Source organism: Salmo salar, chromosome ssa20 (assembly GCF_905237065.1).
Source record: "Salmo salar chromosome ssa20, Ssal_v3.1, whole genome shotgun sequence".
NCBI classification, from domain to species: domain Eukaryota; kingdom Metazoa; phylum Chordata; class Actinopteri; order Salmoniformes; family Salmonidae; genus Salmo; species Salmo salar.
Window position 1 is genome coordinate 20,529,600 of NC_059461.1, and position 16,214 is coordinate 20,545,813.

General features: G+C 41.9%; 1 protein-coding gene and 1 long non-coding RNA gene across 3 annotated transcripts; one reads left to right on the forward strand and one right to left on the reverse strand.

The window, feature by feature from the left end:
• Nucleotides 1-31: 31 nt before the first annotated feature.
• On the reverse strand, nt 32-6,754 carry cox6a1 (cytochrome c oxidase subunit 6A1). The gene is made up of 3 exons (XM_014160366.2): nt 6,541-6,754; nt 515-663; nt 32-327 (listed from the first exon to the last, which is right to left on the reverse strand). The coding sequence occupies exons 1-3, from the start codon at nt 6,641-6,643 to the stop codon at nt 238-240; spliced, it is 342 nt and encodes a 113-aa protein (XP_014015841.1). The 5' UTR covers nt 6,644-6,754; the 3' UTR covers nt 32-237.
• LOC106579943 (uncharacterized) lies at nt 6,754-13,176 on the forward strand. Of its 2 annotated transcripts, none has more exons than XR_001322773.2 (5): nt 6,754-6,846; nt 7,344-7,406; nt 7,727-7,856; nt 8,404-8,532; nt 13,086-13,176. It is a non-coding gene; the product is annotated as an uncharacterized lncRNA (long non-coding RNA). The 2 variants fall into 2 exon arrangements; XR_001322774.2 differs by lacking the exon at nt 13,086-13,176 and adding an exon at nt 8,894-9,603.
• The last annotated feature ends 3,038 nt before the right edge of the window (nt 13,177-16,214 follow it).

The window sequence follows — 16,214 nt, forward strand, 5'->3', positions numbered from 1 at the left end:
TAGTGTACATGAGTTAATAATGACAAACACATTTTGGTAATATTTATTTTAGTTAAGTTTAAGCACATTGTGTTAAATGGTCCAGATAGGTTTTACTATCATTGTGTCCCTTGTGTGCATAGTTAAACATAATGGAATAGAGGAGCGTAAATTGTTTTAAGAGTGTGGTCTAGTAACAGAGTAAAGAATTGAGGGAAGACACTGGTCCCAGTGTGTGAGGTAGTCTGGAAGAAGAGATTACTCTTCACGTCCTTCATAGCCATCAGGGAGGGCATTGACTTCAGGGTTGTGGAACAGGCTCTTGTTGCCATCACCCCATGGGAAACGCTGGTGAGAGACGAGTCAAGTTAACATCATGAAAATTCAACTAACAGGGGACACATTAAAATGTGTAAATACTCCAGGCAAAATTACAGAGACTAATACCAAAAACTATACGATCATAGGCGTTTTGCAAAAATAACTGGATGCATTTAGTATTTTGCCATAAAACATTTTTAAACTTGAATCAGACCTTGCTGCGAATGCGAAGGTGGCTGTAAGGTACGAACTCAGGTTCCACATGGTGTGCAGCATGTTGCTGCATCTTCAGGTACATGTTCAACATACACACTGCAACCCCCGGAAGGGCAACTACAAAGGAGAGGATCTTCCATGTTCTGGCTGGAGAAGAAACAAAGAACAAAATGAATTTGATGAGTAACACTGAAGCAAAGGCTTTATTTACACTTAAGCAAAACATTTGATCTTTGGATTCATTTTTTAATGAAGCAGCTGCCTGTTAGCTGTTGAGTCAGTGGAGAAATTAGCTAGCTATGTTGTGCTAAATGGCGATGTGAACCGTTTAGCAAACATTAGCTAGAAAGCAAACTGGCAGTATGGGAAATTGGAGTGAATTAAATGTTTTATTCGTCATTATTTATTGCTAGGTAGCTATCTTGGTAAATCATTGTGCTGCACTTACCACCCAAATCGTTTCATATGAAATGTGTGTGAATGCCTGGCTCAGTTTAGTTAGCTAGCTAAAGCTAGCTTGCTAATGAGCATGTGCACAGTATCATACTGAACACAACCAACAACAAAAAAATCCTCCAAGCACAAAACAACTTATTTTACATAGCTATGTACAGACTTGATAAAGTTTTGTTTGCTTTGCTTAGTTAGAATAATTCTGATGAAATGGGGCTGGATTACACAGAAAAGTGCCCTCTAATTTCTCGTCACTTCTCTCAGCTCCCCACATGGAGGTTTGTGCTTTCCGATTGGCTCAAAGTCAAGTTCTCGGCCACTGACAAGCATTGACTCTACAAGTATAAAACCGCAGGTTCGTTGGTACAAGGTCGATACGCAGCAGGGACATCTTGTTCTAGAAAGAGAAGGAACGGCCTCCTACTGCACTAAGTACCTATCAGCAATGTTCCCTCTGACTTGCGGGCACACAGCTTCCCCGGGACTGCCATGCAAAATAAATATCAGCCCACACAGAGAAGCACGAGATTGCACTTCAGTCAACTTTCTAGTTTTCCCCTATAGTTAACACTCAATGTTTACCTCTTGAATTAATTAAATATTAGCCACTTTCAATGAAACATACCAAAACTATGTAAGAAATTCTTGTATGCAGAGCGCATTGGAGTAGGATTCTATTGCATTGACAGGCATGACTCAGGCCCATACTCTACACAGACTGGTGAGCCATAACCAATCAGAGCTGCAGTATTCATGCGTCACCATAAGGATGGTGCCAGGTTTCCTCCAGACATGACGCTTGGCATTCAGGCCAAAGAGTTCAATCTTGGTTTCATCAGACCAGAGAATCTTGTTTCTCATGGTCTGAGTCTTTAGGTGCCTTTTGGCAAACTCCAAGTGGTCTGTCACGCGCCTTTAACTGAGGAGTGGCTTCCGTCTGGCCACTACCATAAAGGCCTGATTGGTGGAGTGGTGCAGAGATGGTTGTCCTTCTGGAAGGTTCTCCACAGAGGAACTCTGGAGCTATGTCAGTGACCATTGGGTTCTTGGTCACCTCCCTGGCCAAGGCCCTTCTCCCCCGATTGCTCAGTTTGGCCGGGCGGCCATCTCTAGGAAGAGAGACTGGGTGGTTCCAAAGTTCTTCCATTTAAGAATGATGGAGGCCACTGTTTTCTTGGCGACCTTCAATGCTGTAGACATTTTTTGGTGTCCTTCCCCAGATCTGTGCCTCCATGCAATCCTGTCTCGGAGCTCTACTGACAAATCCTTCGACCTCATGGCTTGGTTTTTGCTCTGAAATGCACTGTCAACTGTGGGACTTCATATAGCCCGGTATGCCCCTTTCCAAATAATTTCCAATCAATTGAACTTACCACAGGTGGATTCCAATCAAGTAGAAACATCTCAAGGATGATCAATTTGAGTCTCATAGCAAAGGCTCGGAATACTTATGTAAATAAGGCATGTTATTTATACATTTGCAAAAATGTCAAACCTGTTTTTGCTTTGTCATTATGGGGTAGTGTGTGTGATTAAATAAAAAAGAATCCTCAATTTTAGAATAAGGCTGTAACGTAACATTTTGAAAAGGGGAAGGTGTTTGAATACTTCCCGAATGCACTTTATCCAAATAGTCAGATTTCATAATACATCCGATCATAAGCACAGAGCTCTGACATAACGGTGCATGTTTCTCATAACAACTTGAGGATTTTACATTTTATGGTCGTTGTCTTCAAAGTTGTTTCTGCTGGTCGCAAAAAGCTAAATTAGCATGACGAGCTGAATTAAAATGTAAAAGGTATTGAAAATAAAAAGCTTGGTATACACAGTGCTCAGTTGACATTTCACAGAGATACTCAAATTTGTGAGAACTTAAAAATAACAGGAGTTTGAAATTAATATGAAAATACTACATGGCACGTCTCAAATCGATATCCATCTTACCTCTTGTTTTATGTCCTGCAGATTTGAGAAGAAAGATGAGTTCAACGGGAAAGTAAGGCTACTGGCTACCAGTCAGGCTCAATTCTTGCACAGAATACATTGTGCAGATTTTTGACCACTTTTTCTCTTGCCTCCATTGATTTACTCAACCTAATGCTGGCCATCCTTCAAGCGTACAAACTCTAACCATGATAGCGTTCTGACCAATGTTCCCTCTAAGCTGTATGTGGGCACGCAGTAATCGAACACACAAATGCTGACGCTCCAGATACTCAACTAGTCTAAAGAAGGCCAGTTTAATTGCTTATTTAATCAGAACAGTTTTCAGCTGCGCTAACATAGTTGCAAAAGGGTTTTCTAATGATCAATTCGTTTTTTAAAATTATAAACTTGGATTAGCTAACTCAACGTGCCATTGGAACACAGGAAATGGTTGCTGATAACTGGCCTCTGTAGATATTCAGTAAAAAAAAAAAGCAGTTTCCAGCTACAATAGTCATTTAGATCATTAACAATGTCTACACTGTATTTCTGATCAATTTGATGTCATTTAAAAAAAATTGACAATTTCTTTTTTGTTTTTCTTTCAAAAACAAGGAAATTTCTAAGTGAACCCAAACTTTTGAACGGTAGTGTATACTAGAGGTTGACCGATTAATCGGAATGGCCGATTAATTAGGGCCGATTTCAAGTTTTCATAACAATCGTTATTTTTGGACACCGATTTGTCTTTTTTTTTTACGCACTTATTTAACTAGGCAAGTCAGTTAAGAACACTTATTTTCAATGACGGCCTAGGAACGGTGGGTTAACTGCCTTGTTCAGGGGCAGACCGACAGATATTTACCTTGTCAACTCGGGGATTCAATCTTGCAACCTTACGGTTAACTAGTCCAACGCTCTAACCACCTGCTTTACATTGCACTCCACGAGGAGCTTGCCTGTTACGCGAATGCAGTAAGAAGCCAAGGTAAGTTGCTAACTAGCATTAAACTTATCTTATGAAAAACAATCAATCATAATCACTAGTTAACTACACATGGTTGATGATTACAAGTTTATCTAGCCTGTCCTGCATTGCATATAATCGATGAGGTGCGCATTCGCGAAAAAGGACTCATTGCTCCAACGTGTACCTAACCATAAACATCAATGTCTTTCTTAAAATCAATACACAAGTATATATTTTTAAACCTGCATATTTAGCTGAAAGAAATCCAGGTTAGCAGGCAATATTAACCAGGTGAAATTCTCACTTCTCATGCGTTCATTGCACGCAGAGTCAGGGTATATGCAACAGTTTGGGCCGCCTGGCTCGTTGCGAACTAATTTGCCAGAATTTTACATAATTGACATAACATTGCAGGTTGTGCAATGTAACAGGAATATTTAGACTTAGGGATGCCACCCATTAGATAAAATACAGAACGGTTCCGTATTTCACTGAAAGAAAAAACGTTTTGTTTTTGAGATGATAGTTTCTGGATTCGACCATATTAATGACCTAAGGCTCGTGTTTCTGTGTGTTATTATGTTATAATCAAGTCTATGATTTGATAGAGCAGTCTGACTGAGCGGTGGTAGGCACCAGCAGGCTCGTAAGCATTCATTCAAACAGCACTTTCGTGCGTTTTACCAGCAGCTCTTCGCAATGCTTCAAGCATTGCGCTGTTTATGACTTCAAGCCTATCAACTCCCAAGATTAGGCTGCTGTAACCGATGTGAAATGGCTAGCTAGTTAGCGGGTTGCGCGCTAATAGCATTTCAAAAGTCACTCGCTCTGAGACTTGGAGTAGTTGTTCCCCTTGCTCTGCATGGGTAAGGCTGCTTCGTGGGTGGCTGTTCAATGTGCTCCTGGTTCGAGCCCAGGTAGGAGCGAGGAGAGGTACGGAAGCTATACTGAAGTGCCTATAAGAACATCCAATAGTCAAAGGTATATGAAATAGAAATCGTATAGAGAGAAATAGTCCTATAATTCCTATAATAACTACAACCTAAAACTTCTTACCTGGGAATATTGAAGACTCATGTTAAAAGGAACCACGAGCTTTCATATGTTCTCATGTTCTGAGCAAGGAACTTAAACGTTAGCTTTCTTACATGGCACATATTGCACTTTTACTTTCTTCTCCAACACTTTTTGCATTATTTAAACCAAATTGAACATGTTTCATTATTTATTTGAGGCTAAATTGATTTTGATGTATTATATTAAGTTAAAATAAGTGTTCATTGTTCATTCAGTATTGTTGTAATTGTCATTATTACAAATTAATCGGTATCGGCTTTTTTTGGGTCCTCCAATAATTGGTACCGGCGTTGAAAAATCATAAATCGGTCGACACCCCCCCCCCCCCCCCCAAATTTGTTGATGCTGCCATTTCAGCCACACCCATTGATGACAGGTGTATAAAAATTTAGCACACAGCCATGCAATCTCCATAGACAAACATTGGCAGTAGAATGGCCTTACTGACGAGCTCAGTGACTTTCAACATGGCACCGTCATAGGATGCCACCTTCTCAACAAGTTAGTAAATAACATTTCTGCTGGTCAACTGTAAGTGCTGTTATTGTGAAGCTTACAACAGGGACACCGAGTGCTGAAGCGTGTAAAAATCGTCTCTCCTTGTTTGCAACACTCACTACAGAGTTCCAAACTGCCTCTGGAAGCAACGTCAGCACAAGAACTGTTAGTCTAAGATCTCCATGCGCAATGCCAAGCGTCGGCTGGAGTTGTGTAAAGCTCGCCACCATTGCTCTCTGGAGTGATGAATCACGCTCCCATCTGGCAGTCTGACAGATGAATATGGGTTTGGCGGATGGCGGGAGAACGCTACCTGCCCCAATGCATAGTGCCAACTGTAAAGTTTGGATGAGGAATAATGGTTCGGGCTAGGTCCCTTAGTTCCAGTGAAGGGAAATTGTAATGCTACAGCATACAATGACATTCTAGACACTTCTGTGCTTCCAACTTTGTGGCAGCAGATTGGGGAAGGCCCTTTCCTGTTTCAACATGACAATTCCCCTGTGCACAAAGCGAGGTCCATACAGAAATTTGTCAATCAGTGTGGAATAACTTGACTGGAAAGCACTGAGCCCTGAACTCAACCCCATCAAACACCTTTGGGATGAATCGGAACGCCGACTGTGAGCCAGGCCAAATTGCCCAACCTCACTAATGCTTGTGGCTGAATGGAAGCAAGTCCAGGAAGCAATGTTTCAACATCTAGTGGAAAGCCTTCCCAGAAGAGTGGAAGCAATTATAGCAGCAAAGGGGGGACCAACTCCATATTAATGCCCATGATTGTGGAATGAGATGTTCGATGAGCAGGTGTCATACTTTTAGGTCATGTAGTGTAGCTAGCCATCTGGCTAGTATAGGATGGGTATAGGTGGGACTTGAATTGCCAACGACTCCAGTGTATGTGGTTGATTTGCCAAGTTCCTGTAGTTAACGTTAACTTAACTAGTAGTTACATTAGTAAAGTTCGCTGTTATGCTGCCTCGCGCTAACGTTACGTTAGCTAACTAGCAAGGTCACTACGTTATGTCCTTCAAACAACTGTTTATGGCTTGTCATTACTAAATCGTTTCCTCTGAGAAATGTTTGTGTGGGCTTACCTGTTTGCTCCCCATGACTATGGGCCGCTGAGGCAGAGAGTTGACGGGTCTGGATCATTGAGGACCGTAGGAGAGCTTGCGAAATTCTTCCAAAAGACACCATTTTCGCAGTCTTTCTGACTGATCAGATGAACGGAAGTGATGTAGAGGGAAACGTGCTCTTCTAATGGGGCTCCACCGTAGACGGTCAGTTCAGAGCGTACCCAGGGTACATTCAAACCAATCACTGCGCAGCATTATTTTTTAGAGTCAAACCAATCAGTGCGCAGAATTTTATTCCGCACAACATGAACATGGAGCCAACCGGTATGTAGCTTGCTAGCTAGCTACAGTAATTTCACCTTTGCATACATTTAGCTATATCAATTTCTTACGTTTATTAGCGATTGTAAGTACACTAATAAATATTAACGTAAAAACGTAATTGTAAAATGAATGGTAAACTAAGGCTGAAACTACTCAGTAGATTAGCTATAACTAACTACGTTTGCTGCAAGGTAACGTTAACTAGCCATGGGCGAACCTAGGAGACTGTTTTGCGTTTTGAATACTTGCTGAGCTATACGGTAGCTCTTGCCCATTCTTCATGAATGTTTTATCTAGCTAACTAGAACATACAGCTAACTAGCTAGTTATGTATGATATGCCAGGACTGTCACAGCCTGACAAGCTTAGTATCAAGCCCTTAATTGGTTTATCAATGTGTCACTGCTGGACTGGAACAACATGTTCAAACATCTCAAAGACCAGGAATAATAAGAAACCTTGATTTACTGGTGACCAAGGACGTGTTTTAATTGCAGAGAACATAAGCCCCGAGGAGCAGGAGATGATTCAGCTGGCAGAGGATGCACAGAGGAGTGCTGGTATGTAGATGGTTCTACACAATAAATTATCTAGATTACATTTTTTTTTTAAAAGGCAGCCTATCTCCTGTTTCTGTAGCATGAGGCTGCTTGATGTACAAGTACACCTCCTGGACAGGATGTTAGTCTGTTGCAGGGCCTTGAATACCTAAAACATATGGCGTGTCGTCCCTACTATCTTGTCCATTATTTCCAGATAATGTAGATGGTCTGTGTTTATCCCTTAAGAATACTATAGGTTACTGTAGGCTACATACCAGAAAAGCATGGATTAAACACTTTTTGTGTGGATTTAAACGCTCTTACTTCTCTTTTGAAAGCATTCAAGTGATGGGGATTCTGGACATTACGGGTTAAAGAAGGACGTACAGCATCAGTTTGAAGGAGATTAAGAAGCGTACTGATGGGCCAGAGAGAATGTCAGCCACAGCCCTCTGCAACTACCTGAGGGTATGTTGTTATTATTACTTTTGGTGCTCATATCCATGTCTATGTTCAATGACAGTTTTGTCTTTTTAATTGATATTTAAAATGTATACCACCCCTTTGGGGGGGGGTCAATGTGAATTCAATGTGAATTCAACGTGAACCCTAACAAAACATTTCACCATGTCATTGGATTTAGGTTAAAAGTTGAGTGCGGAAAAAAATACCAAATGCCCTGACGTTGATGGCTTTTTGCAAATCCAGTTCGGTTTCCATGTTGATTCAACCAGTTTTTACCCAGTGATACTTTGTCCCATATGCCTGCTTTTACAATGTTTTTCATTGTTGCCAACAGATTTCCCCATTATGTGGTGTTGTGATATCCCTCTTGTCCTGATGTGCATTGTCTCAGCCTATTTTGGCTGTTATCTGCCCTTACCAATGTTTGTACCATTTTTGTGTTGTTGCCATAGGTCTCCCTTCATATACTGCCTAGGCTCACGGGGTACGGCCAGTGGCAAGCCCTTTAGCACTGTATTTTGTGATACATTTAATTTCATTGTCTACACAGAAAGGGACTACTTAAAATGGTCCACCACATTAGGTCCAAGGAGGAAGTGATGCAGGAGTGGTCCATGATGACACACCGTCGGACCAGAGCTTTTACAAAGGCTGTTCACTTATATGGCAGCATTCCTTGGTAGGTACTTACCTGAACAATACATTATAACACTCATAAAGATGTTCTTATACCACAGCGTTAGAATGCCAGTTAGTGTATTTGGAAAGTATTCAGACCCCTTGACTTTTTCCACATTTTGTTACGTTACAGCCTTATTCAAAAATGTATTAAATCGTTTAAAACCCCATAATGACCTAGCAAAAAACAGGTTTAGAAATGTTTGCAAATGTATAAAAAAAACGGATCACATTTACATAGGTATTCAGACCCTTTACTCAGTACTTTGTTGTAGCACCTTTGGCAGCCTCGAGTCTTCTTGGGAATGACGCTACAAGCTTGACAACTGTATTTAGGGAGTTTCTCCCATTCTTCTCTGCAGATCCTCTCAAGCTCTGTCAGGTTGGATCGGGAGTGTTTCTGAACAGCTATTTTGAGGTTTCTCCAGAGATCGTGTTCAAATCCGGGCTCTGGCTGGGCTTCTTGGACATTCAGAGACTTGTCCCGAAGCCACTCCTGCGTTGTCTTGGCTGTGTGCTTAGGGTCATTGTCCTGTTGGAAGGTGAACCTTCGCCCCAGTCTGAGGTCCTGAGCAGGTTTTCATCAAGGATCTCTCTACTTTTCGCCGTTCAACTTTGCCTCGATCTTTGCCCGTCCCTGATACTGAAAAAATATCCCCACAGCATGATGCTGCCACAACCATGCTTCACCGTAGGGATGGTGCAAGGTTTTCTTCAGACATGACACTTGGCATTCAGGCCAAACAGTTCAATCTTGGTTTCATCAGATCAGGGAATCTTGTTTCTCATGGTCTGAGAGTCTTTAGGTGCCTTTTGGCAAATTCCAAGCAGACTGTCGTGTGCCTTTTACTGATGGGTGGCTTCCGTCTGGCCACTACCATAAAGGCCTGATTGGTGGAGTGCTGCAGAGATGGAAGAACCTTCCAGAAGGACAACCATCTCTACAGAAGAAATCTAGAGCTCTGTCCATGACCATCAGGTTCTTGGTCACCTCCCTTCTCCCCCGATTGCTCAGTTTGGCCGGGCGGCCATCTCTAGAGTCTTGGTGGTTCCAAACTTCTTCCCTTTAAGAATGATGGAGGTCACTGTGTTCTTGAACCTTCAATGCTGCAGAAATGTTTTGGTACCCTTCCCCAGATCTGTGCATCCACGCAATCCTGTCTCGGAGCTCTACTGACAATTCCTTTGTCCTCATGGCTTGGTTTTTGCTCTGACATGCCCTGTCAACTGTGGGACCTTTTTATATAGACAGGTGTGTGCCTTTCCAAATCATGTCCAATCAATTGAATTTACCACAGATGGACTCCAATCAAGTTGTAGAAACATCAAGGATGATCGATGGAAACAGGAAGCACCTGAGCTCAATTTCGAGTCTCATAGCAAAGGGTCTGAATACTTATGTAAATAAGGTATTTCTTTTGAATACATTTGCAAAAATACCAACACCTGTTTTCACTTTGTCATTATGTGCTATTCTGTGTAGATTGCTGAGGAAAGGTTTTTATGTAATCCATTTTAGATTAAGGCTGTAACGTAACTGTGGAAAAAGTCAAGGGGTCTGAATACTTTCCGAAGGCACTGTATATCTGTATGGTTGCTAGCCAAAAGCTAATGTTATTGCCTGTGAGATAATGGGAGACATTACTGGTATTGTGTTTGTACAGTTGAAGTCGGAAGTTTACATACACTTTAGCCAAATACATTTAAACTCAGTTTCACAATTCTTGACATTTAATCCTAGTAAAAATTCCTTGTCTTAGGTCAGTTAGGATCAGCACTTTATTTTAAGAATGTGAAATGTCAGAATAATATTAGAGAGAATGATTTATTTCAGCTTTTATTTCTTTCATCACATTCCCAGTGGGTCAGAAGTTTACATACACTCAATTAGTATTTGGTAGCATTGCCTTTAAATTGTTTAAATTGGGTCAAATGTTTCGAGTAGCCTTCCACAAGCTTCCCACAATAAATTGGGTTAATTTTGGCCCATTCCTCCTGACAGAGCTGGTGTAACCGAGTCAGGTTTGTAGGCCTCCTTGCCCGCACACACTTTTTCAGTTCTGCCCACACATTTTCTATGGGATTGAGGTCAGGGCTTTGATGGCCACTCCAATACCTTGAGTTTGTTGTCCTTAAGCCATTTTGCGACAACTTTGGAAGTATGCTTGGGGTCATTGTCCATTTGGAAGACCCATTTGCGACCAAGCTTTAACTTCCTGACTGATGTCTTGAGATGTTGCTTCAATATATCCACATAATTTTCCTTTCCTCATGATACCATCTATTTTGTGAAGTGCACCAGTCCCTCCTGCAGAAAAGCACCCCCACAACATGATACTGCCACCCCCGTGCTTCACGGTTGGGATGGTGTTCTTCAGCTTGCAAACCTCCCCCTTTTTCCTCCAAACATAAGAGCTACTTAATGTTAGATCCCTCACTTCCAAGGCAGTTATAGTCAATGATCACTGATCACTGATCATAATCTTGATGTGATTGGCGTGACTGACACATGGAATAAGCCTGATGAATTTACTGTGTTAAATGAGGCCTCACCTCCTGGTTACACTAGTGACCATATCCCCCACGCATCCCGCAAAGGCAGAGGTGTTGCTAACATTTACGATAGCAAATTTCAATTTACAAAAAAACCCAGACGTTTTTGTCTTTTGAGCTTCTAGTCATGAAATCTATGCAGCCTACTCAATCACTTTTTATAGCTACTGTTTACAGGCCTACTGGGCTATATACAGCGTTCCTCATTGAGTTCCCTTAATTCCTATCGGACCTTGTAGTCATAGCAGATAATATTCTAATTTTTGGTGACTTTAATATTCACATGGAAAAGTCCACAGACTCACTCCAAAAGGCTTTCGGAGCCATCATCGACTCAGTGAGTTTTGTCCAACATGTCTCTGGACCTACTCATTGCCACAGTCATACTCTGGACCTAATTTTGTCTAGGTCTACACGGACAAGTTCTGTCCTGGTTTAGATCTTATCTGTCGGAAAGATATCAGTTTGTCTCTGTGAATGGTTTGTCCTCTGACAAATCAACTGTAAATTTCGGTGTTCCTCAAGGTTCCGTTTTAGGACCACTATTGTTTTCACGATATATTTTACCTCTTGGGGATATCATTCGAAAACATAATGTTAACTTTCACTGCTATGCGGATGACACACAGCTGTACATTTCAATGAAACATGGTGAAGCCCCAAAATTGCCCTCGCTAGAAGCCTGTGTTTCAGACATAAGGAAGTGGATGGCTGCAAACGTTCTACTTTTAAACTCGGACAAAACAGAGATGCTTGTTCTAGGTCCCAAGAAAAAAAGAGATCTTCTGTTGAATCTGACAATTAATCTTGATGGTCGTACAGTTGTCTCAAATAAAACTGTGAAGGACCTCTGCGTTACTCTGGACCCTGATCTCTCTTTTGATGAACATAACAAGACTGTTTCAAGGACAGCTTTTTCCATTTACTTAACATTCCAAAAATCAAAAATGTTCTGTCCGAAAATGATGCAGACAAATTAATCCATGCTTTTGTTACTTCTAGGTTAGACTACTGCAATGCTCTACTTTCTGGCTACCCGGATAAAGCACTAAATAAACTTCAGTTAGTGCTAAATACGGCTGCTAGAATCCTGATCATATTACTCCAGTGCTAGCCTCCCTACACTGGCTTCCTGTTAAGGCAAGGGCTGATTTCAAGGTTTTACTGCTAACCTACAAAGCATTACATGGGCTTGCTCCTACCTATCGTTCCGATTTGGTCCTGCCGTACATACCTACACGTACGCTACGGTCACAAGACGCAAGCCTCCTAATTGTCCCTAGAATTTCTAAGCAAACAGCTGGAGTCAGGGCTTTCTCCTATAGAGCTCCATTTTTATGGAATGGTCTGCCTACCCATGTGAGAGATGCAGACTCGGTCTCAACCTTTAAGTCTTTATTGAAGACTCATCTCTTCAGTGGGTCCTATGATTGAGTGTAGTCTGGCCCAGGAATGTGAAGGTGAACGGAAAGGCACTGGAGCAACGAACCGCCCTTGCTGTCTCTGCCTGGCCGGTTCCCCTCTCTCCACTGGGATTCTCTGCCTCTAACCCTATTACAGGGGCTGAGTCACTGGCTTACTGGTGCTCTTCCATGCCGTTCCTAGGAGGGGTGCGTCACTTGAGTGTATTGAGTCACTGACGTGGTCTTCCTGTTCGGGTTCGTGCCGTGGCGGATATCTTTGTGGGCAAAACTCGGCCTTGTCTCAGGATGGTAAGTTGGTGGTTGAAGATATCCCTCTAGTGGTGTGGGGGCTGTGCTTTGGCAAAGTGGGTGGGGTTATATCCTGCCTGTTTGGCCCTGTCTGGGGGTATCATCGGATGGGGCCACAGTGTCTCTTGACCCCTCCTGTCTCAGCCTCCAGTATTTATGCTGCAGTAGTTTGTGTCGGGGGGCTAGGGTCAGTCTGTTATATCTGGAGTATTTTTCCTGTCTTATCCGGTGTCCTGTGTGAATTTAAGTATGCTCTCTCTCTAATTCTCTCTTTCTTTCTCTCTCTCAGAGGACCTGAGCCCTAGGACCATGCCTCAGGACTACCTGGCATGATGACTCCTTGTTGTCCCCAGTCCACCTGGCCGTGCTGCTGCTCCAGTTTCAACGGTTCTCCCTGCGGCTATGGAACCCTGACCTGTTCACTGTGATTACTATTATTTGACCATGCTGGTCATTTATGAACATTTTAACATCTTGGCCATGTTCTGTTATCTCCACCCAGCACAGCCAGAAGAGGACTGGCCACCCCTCATAGCCTGGTTCCTCTCTAGGTTTCTTCCTAGGTTTTGGCCTTTCTAGGGAGTTTTTCCTAGCCACCGTGCTTCTACACCTGCATTTCTTGCTGTTTGGGGTTTTAGGCTGGGTTTCTGTACAGCACTTTGATATATCAGCTGATGTAAGAAGGGCTATATAAATAAATGTGATTTGATAACTATGGTCATTATGGCCAAACAGTTTTATTTTAGTTTCATCAAACCAGAGGACATTTCCCCAAAAAGTACAATGTTTGTCCCCATGTGCAGTTGCAAACCGCAGTCTGGCTTTTTTATGGCTGTTTTGGAGCAGTGGCTTCTTCCTTGCTGAGCGGCCTTTCAGGTTATGTCGATATAGGACTCGTTTTACTGTGGCTATAGATACTTTTGTACCCGTTTCCTCCAGCATCTTCACAAGGTCCTTTTTGTTGTTCTGGGATTGATTTGCACTTTTTGCACCAAAGTATGTTCATCTCTAGGAGACAGAATGCATTTCCTTCCAGAGCAGTAGGAGGGCTGCGTGGTCCCATGGTGTTTATACTTGCGTACTATTGTTTCTACAGATGAACGTGGTACCTTCATGCGTTTGGAAATTGTTCCAAGGATGAACCAGACCTTTGGAAGTCTACAATTTTTTTTGTGTGGTCTTGGCTGATTTCTTTTGATTTTCCCATGATGTCAAGCAAAGAAGCACTAAGTTTGAAGGTAGGCCTTGAAATACATCCACAGGTACACCTCCAATTGACTGAAATGATGTCCATTAGCCTATCAGAAGCTTCTAAAGCCATGACATTTTCTGGAATTTTCCAAGCTGTTTAAGGCACAGTCAACTTAGTGTATGTAAACTTCTGACCCACTGGAATTGTGATACAGTGAATCTGTCATAAAAATGTTTGGAAAAATGACTTGTCATGCACAAAGTAAATGTCGTAAACATCTTGCCAAACTATAGTTTGTTAACAAGAAATTTGTGGGGTGGTTGAAAAACGGGTTTTAATGACTTCAACTGTATGTAAGTACACACACCAGTCAAAAGTTGACACACCTACTCATTCAAGGGTTTTTCTTTCTTTTGACTTTCCTACCTTGTAGAATAGTAGCAATGACAAACTATGAAATAACACATATGGGATCATGTGGTAACCAAAGAAAGTGTTAAACAAATCAAATGATTTTCTATTGAGATTCTTAGTAGCCACACTTTGCCTTGACAGCTTTGCACACTCTTGGCATTCCCTCAAAGCTTCATGAGGTAGTCACCTGGATTACATTTCAATTAACAGTTAAATAAAATAAACAGGTGTGCCTTAAGTTAATTTGTGGAATTTCTTTCCTTCTTAATGCGCTTGAGCCAATCAGTTGTTGTGACAAGTTAGGGGCGGTATACAGAAGATAGCTCTATTTGGTAAAAGACCGTGTCCATATTAGGGCAAGAACAGCTCAAATAAGCAAAGAGAAACGACAGTCCATTACTTTAAAGACATGAAGGTCAGTCAATACAGAAAATTTCAAGAACTTTGAAAGTTTCTTCAAGTGCAATCGCAAAACCATCAAGCGCTGTGATGAAACTGGCTCATGAGGACCGCCACAGGAAAGGAAGACCCAGAGCCTTTGGTTTATGTCCCAGGCGTTTAAAATAATAATAATAATTAGGAATTATGTGAAGTTGGTTTATTTTTTTTTAATCACATTGACCTCAACCTTTGTATCCCCTTTTACTGGGGTTTCGTTCATATCCATCTGCTTGATGAATTCTGCCATACAAAGCCTGCAAAACAAAAGAACATTACAATGTGATTTTCCACTGCAGGAACCCCATACAGAAACCAGATACCTTCATTACCCCCTGGACCAAAACTAACCCTGACAACCTGCACATCCCTATTTCCTGTGAAGGGAGGCCTTCAAGAGGTGTGTGTGCCTTGTCTGTGAGCAAATGATGACCAATAGACCCATGTTTGCCATGTGCTGTAAGCTATGCCAGTGCTGCTTCACTGATAACATGACATTCTCAGGGTACAGGAGAAAGGATGTATTTCTTTCAGTGACTATATAAACATCACACATTATGGCATGGGTTTGTACCAGACTGTTGAGCAGAAGAAGCACACAGTGCATAACATAAGATTAGTCATAGAATGTTTGATTAAAGCTTGGTATGTCAGAATTTAACATCTTTCTTGGAGTTATTTTCATCAGATATTTTTCAGGCATTTGTGGGTGAATATGAATAATAAGGGAGATTTGAAACCGACCAATAACCAACAGAGGCACACATTGGATCACGACAGTTATTGATTTCAAGATAAGCACATGCTAGTACAGTACTAACAGAAAGCAGGGAGGTGGGCCACTGCGGGGGGAGAGAAGGACGGGTAAATGGCATGGCAAGTTTAAGGGGGAAATAAGAGCGATTTCTCCAATCTACAAGATGCAGATGACGAGAACATCCTAAAAGTTACTGTTGCAAAATACAAGTTTTGACTGCATACCTGTCCAGTGCATTCACAGGTGTGCCCAAGCTGCCCTTCCCACAGTAGCAGCCAATGTCAGCATAGTCCAGCACAGGCCAGCTGTCAGGCTTGGCACAGACAATCATCGTCCTGAACTTCCATAGTGCCCATGGGATGGGTTCATGCACCGCCTGCACTAAGAGACACACGAGGGGCCACATACAGAGCGTTCAAATATCCACATGACCATTCTGATATAGAAAAACAAACAATTTTGAGACATATTGGTCACATACTAGTATTGCTTTTCTAACTCTAATGAATAAGTTACATTTAACAGTATAGCAGCATGGTTGAAATGGGGAGGTGACCCAAGGTCTCATTCTAGAAAACTGACTTGTGGCATAATGTAAATGCATTTTACATAACCGG

Bases quoted from the DNA above. Each gene is read 5' to 3' on its own strand.
- cox6a1 (XM_014160366.2), bottom strand. From the start codon at position 6,643: ATGGTGTCTTTTGGAAGAATTTCGCAAGCTCTCCTACGGTCCTCAATG. The intron at 664-6,540 runs GTAAGCCCACAC...TTTCTTCTCCAG, and splicing joins TAGTCATGGGGAGCAAACAG to CCAGAACATGGAAGATCCTC. The intron at 328-514 runs GTCTGATTCAAG...GTCTCTCACCAG, and splicing joins ACCTTCGCATTCGCAGCAAG to CGTTTCCCATGGGGTGATGG.